Source organism: Henckelia pumila, chromosome 2 (genome assembly GCF_033568475.1).
Source record: "Henckelia pumila isolate YLH828 chromosome 2, ASM3356847v2, whole genome shotgun sequence".
Taxonomy (NCBI): domain Eukaryota; kingdom Viridiplantae; phylum Streptophyta; class Magnoliopsida; order Lamiales; family Gesneriaceae; genus Henckelia; species Henckelia pumila.
This window is the reverse complement of record NC_133121.1, coordinates 93,173,514-93,191,555: the sequence shown is the minus strand read 5'-3', so window position 1 is coordinate 93,191,555 and position 18,042 is coordinate 93,173,514. Positions and strand designations below refer to the sequence as shown.

The following is an 18,042-nucleotide window of genomic DNA, read 5'->3' as shown; positions in this document are numbered from 1 at the left end:
AAAGAACAAACCAGATTATGTTAAAAAAGAAAAGGAAAAAAAAAAAAGAAAAAAGCTTACGCTATTGCAACAGTGTTCAATACGTCAACTTAGCGCTAAAAATAGCGCTAGATTGGAGAAAAAACACAACACTATGTTGGTATTTTACGTCAACATAGTGTTGGATTGAAGATGCTCTTAACATTATAATATGGCGTAAACTTTACGAATACGCCTTTTCCCTTCAACATTTTCTAAATTTAAAACATATATGAGCTACTAGTATTTTGTGTAAAATCTTTTACTTAAGTTTTAGATTTGTATACAATAATAATAAATAATAAGTATCTCATTTGCCCAGTATTGTTTTTTGCCATGTATTAAACCAAACAACGTGATTCTATTAGTATATTGCATCCACAAGTCTGACATTTTAGATGTCTTACTACTACACAAGTTTATTTCATTTCCTATATATATCAAACACAGATATGCTACGCAACCAAGTAAAACAAGACATCGAACTACCAGATCAGGATCAACACGAAGGGCGGGGACAGACTGTTAGACATACGGAACAGTTTGTTTAATTATTTGAAGCCTCCAAGTTTTGGCATAGAAATTTGATCTTACAAGAACTCAAATCACGACGAACTCAATCAGCAGATGATGATGAATTGGATAAGGATGCCTCCGCCATGCACTTCAGGAATGCAACCACATCGTCTGTTGTGTTGATCAGATAGCGAGCATTAGTACGTGTCCGATTCACAGCACAAGAAAAATAGTTCTCCTTTTTCAGATCAAGTACATTCCAAGCAGCATTTTCTGGGGACGATTGACTGCTGCTACCTAAGGAACTGGCTGCTAATTGCTTTCCATTGTCTGATCCGTTAAAATGATTCTCATCCTGAGACCCGGAGCTGCCGTTTCCTGATGGAAGCTTTGGAGACGATCCATTCTCATCTGAAATCTTAATTGCATTGGGAATTTGGTTTCTTGGAGTATTCATTGAGTCATGTGGGAGCTCTGGTTCGAAAAATGTATAGACATCCTCGTCCTGAAGCAAGGCAAGCAAAGTCAAGAGGTTATAGAAAAATCGCTACAAATCCTAAACTGATTTAGAAACAACCCACGGGCAGAGGTGGGAAATTTTCCACATTTTGAGCCATAAATGAATTGGGTTGGACCAAACAGAATTCTGAGTCACTGTAATCTAACAAGAGGTGAAATAAACATAATAAATGTTATCTACCGAACCAGAGAAACATGATCCAGCAATCCACCTTGTATCCTCTATTGTGTTTTTCATATTCTACATTGTAATTTATACTGCATTAGTTCATACGCATGTCATGGTCAAAATTAACAAAGTAGGTTGTTAAAATTCAGGGTAAATTTTAAAACACCAATCCAATATGGTGAGGAATCTGAAAACCAATCCCACGGCAACCACAAAATTAGTAATACCACTGAACTTAGCAAAATACTAAAACAGTAATACCACTAAACTTAACAAATTCACATCCTCGAACACAAATATACCAGCGACATCTGCCTTATTCAACCAACCATTATTGATTAACAATTTCCAAATGGCTAAGTTTGGTTGATAGAGTAATCAAATTCATCTTCTCAAATAAAAGTTGACATCACTGTTAGGCGATCAAGGATACATGGCACTCTCTATTAAGAAACAAAAGCACGGATGAAAATTTTAAAATGAATCACCGCATGCGCGTACTGACATACTGTCATTCATTTGTATGAACATAGAGATGTAAACCATCAGGAAAATGTGCACTCCAAAAAATTTTTACGAAGACCACGTGGGATTACTTTTCATACATGAATTTAACTGATGGACATTAAAAAAAAAAGGAAAAAAAAAAGAGAAAAAGAAGATCTTTACACATCAATGAATATCCTAGACAACTATAATCGTACGAGTTCCTCAACTTATTTCTATTTTTTCATGTCTCAAAATATAATACACAAATTCATAGTTAAGAGCATAATATTGCAAATATTGGTTAATTTACCAAGTACAAATTGCGCATTCACTGTGATCCACTATTAAAAGATCACAAATCTAGAAGTTCACAATACTCAAAGAGTTAAATGCAGATATTGTTTCTTATCATGCGTTCTCTCAAGAGGTAAGTTTTTATTAAGGGGAACTTGGGATTCAGCCCTGACACCAAACATGGATTACGATTCAATCACGTGTTAGAAGACTTCGTTTGAACTCCCTGACCCCACGTGTCTTACCATTTCAGCTCCTTTGACATTTTTTGGGTAAAAAATATGCACATATGGTTGAAATTGTGGCATAAATTAATGAAATAAGAATATCAATAAAATTTGATTTGGTATATCATTTATGAATATATAAGACACACAAATTGAAACAAGAAATATAGCCACATATCGCTGAAATTATAGCACACAAATACAAATTTAAAGTACCATCTGAATCAAATTAGGTATGTAACGTATGGGTACAAAATGATCACCTTTTTTAGTCGATACAGGTACATATTGTTGAAATTATGGTGCAAATGTACGCATTTCAGGTACCAAATGACTCAAATTGGGTATGCATTGATAATTTTTAGGTACGAAATTAGAATAACAATTTTTGGATATTGAAAAAAAGGTATTTTCTAGTACTAAAATAACAAATGTGAGTATAAAACGTGCAAATTAAAGCAAAAATTTACCAATTAATAGTATCAATATACTCAAATTGAGTATATGAAATATGATTTTCAGGTCTCTATGTTCGGGGAGCTAAAATCTAAAAAAAAAAACATGTGGGATCAAGGAGTTGAAACTAAGTTTTTCTGACATGGGAACTGAAGGCTAGTCTGTTGGGATTTCATTTATTTCATCAGTCAAACAAAGTAAGAAAAAGAAATCCCATTAACTGCAATAAAGCCATACAAGCTGCATGAACAAAATAGAAGCACCGGGATATAATTTGATTTATTTAATTTACTAGAAAAACAATAAGATGTACCTTTCCCAGAAAATGACCTATGCACAGGACGTAATCAATTGGTGCATTGATTGGTTTACTGTGAACAATCTCTCCAAGTATGCGGTCCATCGCTGCTCCCTGTAAAGAAAAAGTATAATACCAAAACAAAAAAGGAAAAAGCTTATCACATAAGTGAGATGGTACAACAGCAGCAAGGTGTCCCATATAATTGAGTAATTGAAGGAATGGGCTACCTTTGAGACACCATAAGTTCGAACCTCAATTGAGGTTTTCCCTTGGACAACATCAACAGATGAGTTAGAAATTGGACCAGTCCAGAGATGTTCCAGCATGTCCCTAGCTTGCAATCTTCCAAATTCAACTTCTAAAGTAATAGAGAAAAGCAAATAAGAACAAAATGATACAATAAGGTGTAAAATATTGACTTATCATACAATATTATTTAACTCATCACCTGCATACTTGTAATTCCATACGAGTAAAGTTTCGCGATGCTCAAAATGTGATCTTGGGGTTCTTTCAGTGAAATACTCAAAAACATGCTGTATAAAACCACAAATGATTTTGAGGTGGCATGAGAATACCATAATTATATAACTGCGGTTTTTTTACCTTTACGCTATCAACCCAATCCATATTTAAGTGCTCTGGCATTGTTGTCCTCCATTCTCCTTTCGTAGATCGTAGAAACATACCATTCTCGGCTGCCAACCACATGTCATAATCGCCAAAGTTCTGCAAAAGTAATAACATCAGATAGTATACAGAGGAGAATATAAAGAGAAAATAAATGGCATACATCATCTAGGGCTCTTCTCTCACTTCCACTGAGAACTATAATTGTTGAATTTGGAATACCGCAAAGCGTTTTCAGAGGTTCTTTCAACTGGGGATGCAATTTAAGTTCCATTTCTTTTATCTGATCTCCCCCTCTTCTCTCAGGCGTTTCAATAGGTTCAGTGACCGTGGCATTGAAACCCTAAATAATTGTTAGATGACAAGACAAAAAACGTTATTCACACTTTGTATTCGTAGTATCAATAACCCATCACCGTATTTTCATTGCAACTTAATAGGCCAAATCCAGTGGCTAAAACAAATATGGTTCTTCACATTACATTCAAGTGAAGAAAAAATCGATGCAGCTCAGAAGAGCAATGGTTCTGAGCTATGGTCGCAGAATCCAGCTTATCGGTAGAAACAAAGTAGGTTTAATTTGTAGTGACCACGGCCATGGTATTGAGAGGATCGAGTGACTTACAAAAATAACAATTAAAGTAGTAATAGAGAAATATTATACAAAAAGTACATTGACACTTTCAGTAGTTAATAACAGCAAGGTGAATTCGGACAGGAGAGATGAAATAGCCACCTAATAATAAAAATTGGAGGAAAAACAAGGCGTACTATTTTAGCACAACGAGACAATTTCAGTATGTGTCAACGTTTATCATAAACTTTTCCAACCAACCACCTATACAAGCCAATCATAATTGAACACATTCTTACTTCTGTATTCATAAACCTCAATTCGCCATTGACATAGAATTTAAAGTCAACGTGGAACATGTCACACCACCATCGCACCAATGACATAATTTAAATCCATCTTCATTGATTATTATGATTGATATACTAAATGATTTATCGGCTACTTTATTCCTTTAATTTAGGAAGAAATCTTCACAAAAGGAAACTCATCAATCAAAAGTATTACCAGTTACATTTAACCTACAATCAGATAAAGTAAAAACCTAATCTACAAGTAATTAGTTCCATAAAATCGGGTTAAACCCCAATTAGGGGTTTCCCTCAATCTTGGACAAATACGGTACCATTTTCGTCTTAGATGCGATTACTCCATGATTCATCCTGACTCCCACTTAGAACCAACTTCATGTCCGGTCCATAAATTTTTTATTGCTCTATATTAAATAATTAAATAGTTCTGTTCTTTTACTCTTCAACTTCTGAGTGTTCAATGGTAATGTCCGATCAGTTGTCGCCAACTTAATTAGACATGTAACACTTTGGATGGCTGTGATTAAAAACAAACACTTCAGAATGCAATACAGCTAAGTGATGCTCCAAAAATGACATGAAAGTTGTGTGATAAGATAACCACACAGGTCTAAGTTTTCTAGAATGAGGAATAACGGAATGGGAAACTTGGCCCGCTGCCATAAGTTAAACTCATACATGAACCAAATAATTAAACATAGGAATCGAAAATTGGTAATAGAGATGTTACTGGACCCAATCAGACCGGTTCCGGACCAGATTAAATCAGTTCCAGTTTGTGGGATAATGGAACCAAAACAATCCTGTAGGATACCGGATAGAATTCACCGGATTAGAAGAATAAAACTATCCGAACGGTTCAAAACAAATTTAAGCATAATTGGAATCAATATCTTAATATTTTCCCATCACTGTTGACAAAAATGTTAAAACCTGAATATATCATTGAATCGGATTCAACCACACCGGATTAAAATAATTCCAGATCCGTTTGCAAGTAACCCAATCCGATTCAACAACGATGTCGGATTCAATTCAATCTGGGCATTAAATCGGTCCGTCTCCCAATTGAATTGGTTCAACAAACATCCCAACTTGGTAACCCTATAAACTTAAAAGCCTAAACTATAAATTTTGATCTAGATGCAGGAAATTCGTGGACGACCGCTAAAACACGGTAGAAACTGCTAAAACGCACTACCGAGTTTTAGAAGTTGCCCGTGAATTTCTTACAACCTAGAGTGCAGGGGATCAAAACTCTCTAAACTATCGTAGCTATAGTTGTTTGCTGCCAGGACCACTTGAACATGGTATTGGTAGTGTCATGATGGATAATGTTGGAGATCCATTTTTAAACCTTATGGTTTTGATACCATGTGAGAAAATGTTGGAAGAAAATAAAATCTTAATTGATTATTATGAACAAAAAATTAAATAGGATTTATAGGCTATTTCCGTAAATTTACGAGGGATGGGCACAAAAAGTTAATTAATCTACAATAAAATGTAAGCTACAATTAACTAAAAGATAAACCTGATCTAAGATTAATTTAGTTCCATAATAAATTTGGTGAAATTCCAACTTTCCAATAAAATTACACCTTGCATTAGACCTATAAATAAAAAGCTTAAGCTTCATCATCTTGCAACGTTTTAACTCTCTTTACACTTACAACCCAATGATTTCTGTGAAGAAGGATAAGCAGCGAAGTGATGAAAAATTATACAAGCAAGATAATTTATTAACGAGAAATTTAAGTGAGTAGTTCTTGAATTTCTATTAGCAATTACATTGTTTTCTATACAAATTTCATTAACTTTTGGTTACTATATTTGTCTATTTAAATCAACTATATAAAGACAATCATTTGAAAAATAAACTCACATATATTTTAAAATAAGGCTAAAGTCAATCGCATCTTTGGTCTACGTTCTTTCAGAATTTTGGAAATTTGTCGTTGGTAAACAATTGAACTGTGATGCTTGAACCGTTATATTGAGGTTATAACTCTTGGCACAATGGACGATGCTCATTCCTATAACTTAGTCGAGGGATGTGTTCAACAAAAATGAATTCAAAATTGGAGCAAATATTGAAATGGAGATTGTTGGGGCAATACTCGTTCCTGATGGTGTAGCAATCTAAGTCGAGCAGTTAGACTACTGTATAGTTTAAAATATTTAAATGCACAAATACCATAAACTAGAGGTATTGATACCACATACACTTGATTCTATATCTGCTAAATGAAAATTAACAAAGTTTAACTTGTAACAAATGTCAAACTTCGATTAAACTTTTGCATCATCTAAGATACAATTTAGTTTAAGCTTCTACATATTCAGTATTCTTGCTAGAACCACATTCCTCAGCATTATTTGCATCAAGCAAGCTTTCTATCTGAGTGGAATGACCATTAGCACGGCCTTTCTTTGAGTCGGATCAGGAATTTGACAAGGTAGTTTGTGGGAGAAAACAATGACAACTAGAAGTAGAGAAGATCCAATGTCACTATGCCAACACATAAAAAATGCAGTTCCATGAGATCATGGTTTTTGTAGCTTTAAAATTCAGCAATAAGTTCCCTTGTTCCAGATTTTCCTGTTTTACCATATCAGGTAGCTAGTTATCTTCCATCTCCTAATTCACCATCTTCAATTTTCTTTCATTGTCCTTTTGCTCTTAAATGATATGACTTTCAACCCACACCGATTTGGTCGAGCGGGAGCACGTTTTTCAACCGAAGGAAAGAGAACGCTTTGGTATTGGTAACATTTGTTTGAGAAATAGGGCTCTTATGGGCAAATGGTGACGGCGATTTTCTGTAGACCCATACACGTTTTGGAACAGGGTTATAGCAAGCAAATATGGATTACAAGATAATAGCTAGGATGCGGGTTTAGCAGGGAATGTCACATTTTGAATTCCATGAAAGTTTATCTCAAAAATTTACCTGGCTTTTCTTCAGTCTGTGCGGGCAGTGGTAATTTAATTAGGTTTTGGGAGGATAGGTGGTGGGGGGACTCTTCTTTTAAGGATCTCTATCCATCTTCATTCCAGGTCTTTTTGCCCCATAACAAACCCATCGCTCATTTCTTCTAGTCGGATAATTTTTCTTTTCATCGGTTATCTCTTGGGACTTGCACTTGCGGAGGGTTTTGAGGGATGATGAAGTGAACGAGTTGACTTTCTTGTTAGGGTCCTTAGAGAGAGAGAGAGTTTGGTTCCAGGGGTTGCAGATATTGGAAAATGGGTTGGGAATCCATAGGGGATTCTTTCCATCAAATCTTTCTATGACTCTTTTTTCTAGACAACGATTTTCCACATTTCTCTCTGTTCAATGCCATTTAGAAAGCGCCAATCCAATCGAAAGTTCAAGTCTTCTCGTCGATTGGGAAGCAGGATAAGATCTCGACCTGTGACATGATGCAAAAGAAATAGCCACGTGTACTCTTTGCCCGAGCTGGTGCGTGTTGTGTCGGCAAGATGAGGAGACCCAGGACCACATTTTTTAATTTTGCTCATTGCCCTTTCAAGAAACGTCTTTGGTTCAGAGCATTGGAGGAGTCTGGTTTTGGTAATTCCGAGGTCAACGAAAGACTTATTTCATGTTGATATTGGCTGAGGCCTTGGAAGAAAGGGTGCAATTCTTTGGACGGTGGTGCTACATTACATTTGTTGGTCAGTTTGGCTGGAGAAAAATAGCAGGATTTTTTATTATATAAGAGAAGTGGTCGAGGCATTCTGGGAGAAGATTAAGTTACGGGTTTCGACATGGATTAGGAAGCATATTGAGTTTAGGGAATTATCGGTTTCAGATTTATTAAGGGATTGGAGTAAAATATTTTGTTAATGTCCCGAGTAATAGCTGTCTAGTGTGCAGTGGTCCGCTTTTAGTAATTAATAATTGTTTATAATCTAATATGATATCATTTCCGATCAAACAAAAAAAAGATTTGTAAAACCAACATAATGAAGGCTCTCAAAAGTTCTACCACAGAAGCGATTAATCATTTCCATTTTAACTTAATCACTCAAATCCATATATTCTGCAAGTTTTCATTCTTACAGTTCACAACCAAAACACAGGTTTTCATGCCACTTGATACGATTTAGTATAGTCATGATTTAAATGTAACTAATAAAAACAATGATAATAAAGCTTGAAAGTGATTTTTTAACCAAATAATGGCATTTATGATGTTTATATAGTAACTTGACCCATCAAAATGGAGAGAAAGAGATTTGGTAGCTGGATTAGTTAAATTTAAAAACTTTATCACTCTATTTGACCTGTGTAGTGAATTAAACTTAGTAAGTACAGGACAAGGTTTTATGTTTAGAACAAAACTCGAGAGTGAAATCATGAGAATTCAAAGATGTAAGTTGGCTTTCACAACAAATGTACGCATTAAATATATAATATCTGGTCTGGAATAGGTTATCTATTTAGCTGGAAACTCTCATCCGAGAAAACGTTGAAGAAATTATCTTCTCCGACGAATGTCATGAATGAAAATCGTACTTGATTCAAGTTTCCAACTTCCAGCAATTTAGGAAGAGATATCCACTATGACAAAAAATTATATATTAACTGGCACTTATTCTAAAATTATGGAAATGATTACTGCAACCTTCAATTAATTTAATGCTAAAAAGTCAGAAACGGTTGACTGGTAAGTTAAATTAGAGAAGTTAAAAACAGACGAAAAAATTCATTGCAAATGAGCATCAAAATCAGGATTTGTGAAAGTGCAAAGGACATAATTTGACTCAGCTGACATACATAAATATCTCAGCATCCAAGAACAATGAAATTAATGGATTTTCCAAATTTTTACTTTCTCCAGCATCCTCTGCAACACCGTAGCACAGTGGACTGAAAAAAACCCAGCCGAAGTTATATTTTATCACTCTTATGCTTACACTGTAGAAAAATGTCCATTGGATACCAAATAAAATGTGGGAAGAGTTTGCAATTAAACCAAAACTTTAATTAATTGGAAAAGTGCAACTCAAATCTTTTTATGTACAACATGTTTTGATCATTGTGTCGTATAGGAAGCCAACCATGAAGTAGAAGTGACTGTTGCTTCTTAATACGATATTTGGTGATTGGAGTCACAGATCTGACGCTAGTGCCTCAACAAAAGGGTTGATAGGCAGCAACAATGCCATGGATTGGGATTCTAAGGAGATTGTAACATCTAATAAAACTACATGCATGGAAAGGGTCCAGAATGGCAGGGATCCGAGTGTCACCACAGTAGTTTGGCAGCGAGGATTGGAAGTCACATTGTTTTTGTTTAATTTTCAGAACCTTCGAACTCTGCTACTATGCAAGAAAATGTAGAAGAAATAATATTTTCTGCAGATTTTTGCTGCAAGAAAATGAGGAAGAAGTAATGTTTTTCTCTGATTCTTATGAAGGAAAATTATATTAGATTTATAGACTTTCTTCTTTCTGAAATGTAAGAAGAAATGATAAAAGAAACTAATCTGTCAAATATGTGATCAACAATATTTAAGCTTAAAAAAGGAATGAAATGATGCAATCTTGAGCTTAATTAATACCATAAAATCATTACGAAATGACTTCTCACTTTCTACCAAAATTTCAAGATTTGAAATAACCAGAAGTAGGTAGAGAAGGCAAGAGAGAGTAGAACCTTCGTGCTCTACACAAGCATTCAAACAAATGGAACATACCAGTATAAGTAACCGATTGTGAGACTGCAAGTAACGCTTGATTGCATCACTAAAAACAAGTTGTGGAGGAACTTCTCTTATCCTGTGCTGAGCTTCAATTACAGCATCATTCATTTCACTGCAACCATCAGCCCACCTCGATATTTTAGGCAACCCCACCACAATCATAGTTCAAGTTTTAGACAGAACGACTTGACTCTTAGTTCTAAGAAAGAAAAAGTGCCGAAAGACCGAGCAAGCATCACAAAATTCCAAAAACTAGAACATAATGAATATATAAATTTGCAACATTTTCAGTCATTTAAGTGACTCCAATATTCAAATTAGAACATGCTTGAAGAGTTTTTCCAACCATGATCAGCAGCTTAATGGAACAAGAACTTTGGCAGTTATTAATTTGCAAGAAATTAGCCTGAAAACATAAGAAATTGGAACTTCCTAACATTGCTTATCAAAAATGGCCAAATTCCTTCATCACAAACTGTACAAATTCATTAAAGACATCAACACGATGACCGCTGTTGATTAAATGGATGGAAAAAGCTGGATAGCCTTCAAAGATCATTATAAACCACTGGGACCAAAGGCTGGAAGAAATAAGGGGGACTATTTATGAAAATTATATGCTATCCGAATTTTTATTTTCCACGATTCAGCATGAAATAAGTTTTTTCGAAAAGTCCAACAATGGTTCACTAAGCAACCAATCTGAGGGTATTTAGTCCATTCAGTACCATAACCTTTGCTTATACGGTATAATTTTCTTAATAAATATAATAAACAAGCACGTATTTTATCCTCGTGCCTTTTTTTTTTACTCGTTGAAAAATAAAATCTTTGTACTTCGATTCTAGCATACTCATCTATTTTTCAAATTTCATCTCATATGGTCATCTGACCAGATCACTCACAAACAGAGTAAAAGTACCACAAAATGATACTTCGATCTAATGTTCCCATGTGTTTAAATTCAAGACCTAAGGGCAATTGCATCATGACCACAGAAGTATAGAATGCTTTTTATGGTAGTAGGAAATCTCACAATTTCAAAGAGGGCAAAAAAGCCATTAATATGATAAAAAATAGTAACTTCTCCTAGCATAACCCTATAGGTCCTTCAGCCGCAACTTGAAGAGAAGTGCTATTTGAACTATAATCTGTTTTAAGTTGATTGAGAAAAGATACATTCTTGAAGTTTACAAAATAAAAATTACAGTGACAAAGCCATCTTATCACTTACACACCTTACAAAAAATTCAGCCCAACGCTGAGCAGTATGAGCAGTCACATGCTCAAAGTTATGTTGGTGGCGTTTTTCCCTTTCTTCAGCAGGCATATTCAATGCTTGGCCTATTGCATTAGAAACTTCTGATATGTTCCAAGGATTCACGAGAATTGCTCCAGCACCAAGGGATTGTGCTGCTCCAGCAAACTAAAAATGTGCCAAGACATTTCATCAAAGAGTAAACAAAAAACAAAAGACATAAAACATCAAAAGGTAAGTTGTAAAAAAAAGATCACTTTAAGAACCAGGGGATGAGAAGGTGGTGTAACATCAATAAACATGCAGCAAAATTATTGATTATATGAGATTGTGCACAATGGCTACTACAGAATATTAGGCTCAGCCAATATCCTCAAATAAATTTTAAAAATCTACTAAACTTGATTTCTCTAAAAACACAAGTCAAGGGGAAACCAAGTGTTGTATAAGTCGTGACCTTGTAGAAAACAAAATAATTGCATTTTTAGTAGTCAAACTACACCAAACATTGCTACTTTATATTTTTACGAACATTTCAGTAAACAAAATCGAGTTTCGAATTATCACACAACATAGAGCTGAGTACGCGATAAAATTGCAACGAATGATGCTTACTTCACTCAGGATGAGGACACCTCTTTTGGAATCTTGGCAAGCCACAAACTCATAGCTGACAAGATTCATTCCATCCCGTAAAGACGTGACAATTGCTACATCTGAATAATAAAAAAAAAACATCATATCACTATATTTCTTCAGTTGAGCGTGAAATCAAGAATCAGATAATCTAACAAGATTTTAAATACTAGAGAACATTAAAGCAAAATGTGACTTTTTAGTTCAAAAGATTATGAATATTAAAAGATGGTGTTAACACAACTTTTTTCTCTGGGTACATCATGATTATTGTGCGTCCAAGTTCCAAAAAATGGATCTCATGGAAATTCATTCAATCAAACATGAAAGAGAATGAAGTCCTATGTTGAAAGTTTTATTTGGAGAAACACATTTCATTCATCTTATTTTTTTTATAAACAAACAACTACAATATATGTAGGAAAGTGAGGCCCCAAATTAGGAATTCCAACACATTAAGAATTCCCTCAGATTTGATTATATCAAAATAATGGAAAGAAAAATCCTAATTTATTTCCCAAAATCCACAACACCCCGGCCCCCCAGTTGGAGCATAGATATTTACAGCTCAAAAGGGTTGCCCATAGCTCCACAATCAATCTTTGCCTCTATGAAGCATCGGTCTAGCTCCACATGCTTCACGCAATCGTATTGCACTTGATTTTGTACAATAATCATGGAAACTTTGTTGCCACGATACAACTTGATTGGAAAATCTATCAACATATATAACTCTCCAAGAATTCTCCTCCAACAAAGCATCTCAAAGACTTCATTCGACATAGCCCTATATTTAGCTTCAGGCACTGTTACGTGCAACGACAATGACATTGCCATGTGGATTCTCGACAGGAAAATTGCTCGTCAAAGAGATGGGAAGCAAAAAAAGAAAAAAAGAAGAAAGAAAATTGACACATTGGGTAGCTTTTGAGTTTTGAAAAGCCCAATATCCAAATTCAGCAATCAATTTCTTGGGTTGTATATTTTTTTCTTTATTTTGTCTTTGTTTTTAAAAAAAAACATAGGGGTGTTCATGGACTCATGGTTTAGCTAACCACCCAAATCGAGTCTAAATCAAAATTTTGGTTTGAACCGGTTCGATTTTTTTAGCTCGGTTCACCAAACCAAAAACCGGTTATTTAATTATTTTTAATATTTTTATTTGTTTTTATTAATAAATAAATTTAAATTAATTAAAATAAATAGAAATTCGGTTAAACCGAAAACCGGACCGAAATATTTCGGTTTTTAACCGAACCGAACCATGAAATTCGGTTCGAATTTTTGGTAAAATTTGGTTCGATTAACCGAATTTTTGGTTTGGTTCGGTTCGATTCGATTAACCGTATTTTCGATTCGGTTCGGTTCGATCCGAATGAACCCTAAAACGCACGGGCCCATGTCTAAGTCACATCTTTTTTTTTTTTTAATTCTTTTTTGGGTTCTTTTTATTTTTAAATTTAACTATTCAAAAGAGATGTTTTTATTTTAAAAAATGTAAATGGATATTTTTTTAAAATAAAATAAAACGGTGGTTAAATATAATTATTATTAGTGTATGGGGCACATGTGTTGTACGTATATAAAATATATATTATTTTGGAATTAAAAATTATTTTTATAAACTTGAATTTAATTATAATTTTTGTTTAAATGTTAGGATAATGTGATAGTAGTTAGGATAATGAGAGGGTGAAAAGAAAATGTGGGAGGTTTATGAATGAAGAAATTATTTTTTTGGAATTTCATTATTAGATATCTTAGAATAACAATAATGGATAAATTCGAAAATATATTAAAATGATCAAATATAGTTTTTTTATGGGTTTATGTATTATAATATAGTAAAGAAGTAAATATATATTAATTAATAGGTTAAAAATTTTTACAAATTTATTGAATAACACTAATTTATATTCTTAATAAATTAATTAAGATTATTGTTATAATTATATGTTTATGATTATTTAGAAATGAATATTATAAATATACAGTTGTTTTTTGGGTTGTGTGGATGAATTTCATAAAAATTGTTAGTATTTTGATGTGGAATTATTAATTCTATTGACAATGAAATATGATTAAGCAATAGGAATCAAGTTATGGTAAGTGGTTAGAGCACAATAACTCCCATAATTAAACATAATCAACCAAGAATGGAAGCTGATCAATAAGCAAGATTTTTGCCATGTAATGGAAGAAACTTGATCGAAGAAGGATAACAGCGGGATTTGTTGTTTAAAATTTGTAGTGAACCTCACAAATATTGTTAAATCTATACTCTTAAATACATCATTGAGGCCTACCGTAGCTAGCCCCGACCTCATGTTGCACAGTTTATACGTACTCATGGTGACTTACCATTTATTGTATGATCTATTTGTTGTGCGTGTTGATTCATGGCAACAAAAAAGTGGCGACATAATTAATGGGGAAAAAAACTAGAAATTTAGATTAATATCATTACCAGTAACCGAATAAAGTGCACATAATGCATGGAAGTCGAGAGAACAATCCTGCAGAAACCAAAAGTTTGTAAAATATTTGTCAAATATTTCGGTATCAACATTAAAAAATTTCAATATCTAAACTACAAGAGACACGATCAATCATGGATTAAATAAAAGCTTGAGAGACAAAATCAATATACTATATCATTGATGGCTGCAGTGAAAAGGACTGCTTACCAAATGATGAATTGGAACAGCAGTCAAAGTTCCAAACTTCCCATTGATCCGACCAACAATTTCATGAACTTGGCTTGTTAGCTTTTGATCTTTAAAGAGCAAATATTAATATAAACCACGCGTCATGTCACCAGGGCAGGAGATGAAAACATAAAAAGCACAAGGCGAGTTAAGTAGAAGCTGAATAAATTCAAAGGAAAATTTGGAAGAATATTAAACATTTGATGCCACCAGAAGACCATACATTCAGGAACTTCAGTTCTTGTTGGGACAGCAATTTGAATCAAAACCACCTTTTCGCGCCAGTACGGGTTCTCTTCTAGAAACTTCTCAAAAGCTAGTATCTTTTGAGGGATTCCTTTGATCATGTCTAAGCGATCCACACCAAGCATTACCTATAAGAAATATCAAGTTCAAAATTGATCGAGTAAAAGTGGTATCAATTTCTGAGCTAACACTCTTGTCACTCTATATGTTTCTTTTGATTTCTCCTTCATATTCAATGTGTTTCAAATGTGAAAATACTGACAGTTGTCACTTAAATAGGCATCAGAGTAGGGGAGGGTAATTAATCACATGCATGTCTTAACAACTCCTGCCAGTGTGTGGAAGAAAGATAGAGGTAGAGAGGAAACCTTTCTTCCAGAAAATCTTTCTTTTAATTCTTTGACGTGTTCTTGGACTTTAGGAAGCTCAAGAGCAGTGGTGAATCGATCCGAATCGATCCCAATAGGGAACTGAACAGGCATAGGAAGCAAATCATGTGAGACATCAGACGTTAACGTTGATGATATATGATTAATTTTTGGAGTCGATTTGCAGGTTGTTGAAATGCTAACACACACAAAATGAATTAAAAGGAAGAAGCTGAATATCAGGAACAGGGACATATTCTAAACTGAATCACGAAAACATACCGCAGACACTCGAGTCAGTCTCCCTTGATCCTCTACTCCATAAGGAGTACCTTCAAGTCCGAGAATCCGAGTACAAGCACTAACAAAATGTCTTGCATAATCATATGTGTGAAAACTGAAAACAAAGTCGATGATGATTATTAAGCATGTTGCGCCTCAAACGTAAGGAACACAAGAGATTTCGGCAATGTATCTAGAGGCCAGAGTTGATTAAAATAAATCATACAAGTGAAAATCTGTTGAGAACATTTAGAGGACAAATTTACAAATTATGCAAAAGGCATTTTAACTACACAGGTGAAAATATGTTGAGAACATCCACTTGAAGCTCTTGAGAAGATTGCTTTATAAACTATTGCAGAGTCCACAAACTGCACTACATACAATTATAGTAACATTCATCAAACAGTGACAATAGATAGAAGTTATGACCAAGTATCATAGTGATGTGCATGTTTACCCAATCAAATCGGCAGCTAGAACCGCACGTAGTAGTTCGGATCGAGATGGCAGAGTTCGGTGGATTTCAGAAGATGGAAAGGGAGTATGCAGAAACCACCCAACTTTCATCTTGCTGTTATAGTCCTTCAGGAATTTTGGAAGAAACATGAGATGGTAATCATGACACCAAACAACATCGCCTTCCTCGTGGTGTTCGTTGACTACATCAGCAAACATTTGGTTAGCCTTCTTATAAGCAGCAAACTGTGACTGAAAGCTCCTGGTTGTTGCCAGACGGTCTTCCTGAGGGAGTCCGAGATAGTGGAACAGAGGCCACAATATGTTATTGCAATAGCCATTGTAATACTGATGCACGGTCTCTTCGTCAAGGAAAACAGGGATGCACTTCTACAATCCACAAAGAGTAAAGAAGAGAAAACAAATATTATGCACTGTGTGTGAAAAAATTATAGCCAAGAAGACCCAAAAAGGCCGCAGGTATTTCATCAGTACCTTCTCAGCCAATGCTTCAGTGAGTGATTTTTGCCCATCCTCATCTGCTACATTTACACCAGCCCAACCAATCCATCGTACATCAAACTCCTTTACTCCTGCATGACATAAAACCTCCAAACATTACACTACAGAATGAGAAAATATGGCATGCCAATAAACAGCTATACGATTTTCGCATAATCTTGGAGGCAACATCAATGAATCAAAATGATCAACATGTGGGAATATCAAATAAAACACACGAAATACTCACCCAGAAGAGCGCTTACTAGACCCCCTACGCTCATCTCTAGTGTCCAGGAGCCATTGGTTTCCCTTACCGCAGACACGGGGAGTCTATTGGAAACCACTAACAATCTCTGTGTGATAGGTCTCCCATCAGACCTTTCACACACATCATCAAGCGTGTGCGTAACTCCTTCCGGATGCTGCTCTACGAGGGAAGAGCCAGAGAAATCATGTTCAGATATCTCAACTCCACTGTTTGCATTAGTACCGTCTAATATTGCAGGAGGAACGATTATCCTCAGCTCCCTTTCTCTCAGGAGCCTTCCTATTCGAGAACTGGGAACCTTTGAGTCATCATTAGACTTGTTTCCAGGCATGTTGGCAGCTTAGAAAGTGACCCGGGAGAATGGATTACCCTGCATTTTGAGGAACATATATAAATTAAATCAAGAACTAAGCAACCAAGATTTTTCTCTTAGATGTACTCCAAGTATAACTCTCAAAGCAAAATTATTGTACAAGAAACGGTGAGTTTAATTAATTCACATTTTATGTAAGGAGAGAATAATTTCCTTGTGTAGGTGTCCATATTGGAGGCATTTTTCATTCATAGAAATAAAAATTGAGCAATGCTACATGTACAACAAATTTTGTACAACAAATCTTACACACAATGTAAAAATTATATATATCAAAATCTCACGATAAATTGAATACAAAATCTTACGATAAAATAGCAAATCTCACGATATAATTGTTGTAAATATCGTTGTACACGATATTTGTTGTACTTTTAGCATTATCCATAAAAATTAGGGGAGAATAGACGGGTAAAAAGAAAGTGATAACATGGAAAATGGCATATATATATATCCACAGAAGTGTTGCAACCGTAAAATCACATGTGCATGCACCGTTAAAACCTGAGATTTAGACACTAAAATTTGAGTTAGTATCCAAAGTTCATCTGAATACAAAGCAACATAATTCAAAATTTTGAACAAATATAGTATGTGCGTTTTAATGCAATTTCTGCACGCGCGAACAGACACAACCCCAATACATATTTTTTTTTTAAAAAAAAAAACCATGAAAAAATAAAATAAAAATAAAAACAAAAACAAGAACAAAGAGTGGAT

At 34.6% G+C, this 18,042-nt stretch overlaps 1 protein-coding gene across 2 annotated transcripts; it reads right to left on the bottom strand.

Annotated features, from left to right (window-relative positions):
• Positions 1-372: 372 nt before the first annotated feature.
• On the bottom strand, positions 373-17,280 carry LOC140877812 (alpha,alpha-trehalose-phosphate synthase [UDP-forming] 1-like). 2 transcript variants are annotated; one of them, XM_073281395.1, is made up of 18 exons: positions 17,092-17,280; positions 16,929-17,034; positions 16,673-16,770; positions 16,179-16,567; positions 15,719-15,833; positions 15,437-15,538; positions 15,046-15,196; positions 14,802-14,890; positions 14,582-14,630; positions 12,094-12,194; positions 11,459-11,646; positions 10,215-10,332; positions 3,783-3,962; positions 3,596-3,718; positions 3,438-3,525; positions 3,217-3,347; positions 3,002-3,100; positions 373-1,039 (listed from the first exon to the last, which is right to left on the bottom strand). In XM_073281395.1, the coding sequence occupies exons 1-18, from the start codon at positions 17,278-17,280 to the stop codon at positions 635-637; spliced, it is 2,721 nt and encodes a 906-aa protein (XP_073137496.1). In that variant the 3' UTR covers positions 373-634. The 2 variants fall into 2 exon arrangements, with proteins under 2 accessions (XP_073137496.1, XP_073137495.1); XM_073281394.1 differs by having other exon boundaries at positions 16,929-17,280.
• Positions 17,281-18,042: the final 762 nt, after the last annotated feature.

Coding starts and splice junctions, on each gene's coding strand:
- LOC140877812 (XM_073281394.1), bottom strand. CDS start 17,280: ATGCCTGGAAACAAGTCTAATGATGACTCAAAGGTTCCCAGTTCTCGA. Junction 3,526..3,595: donor ATTGGGTTGATAGCGTAAAG/GTAAAAAAACCG, acceptor GGTTTTATACAG/CATGTTTTTGAGTATTTCAC. Junction 3,101..3,216: donor GAACTTATGGTGTCTCAAAG/GTAGCCCATTCC, acceptor TTTTCTTTACAG/GGAGCAGCGATGGACCGCAT.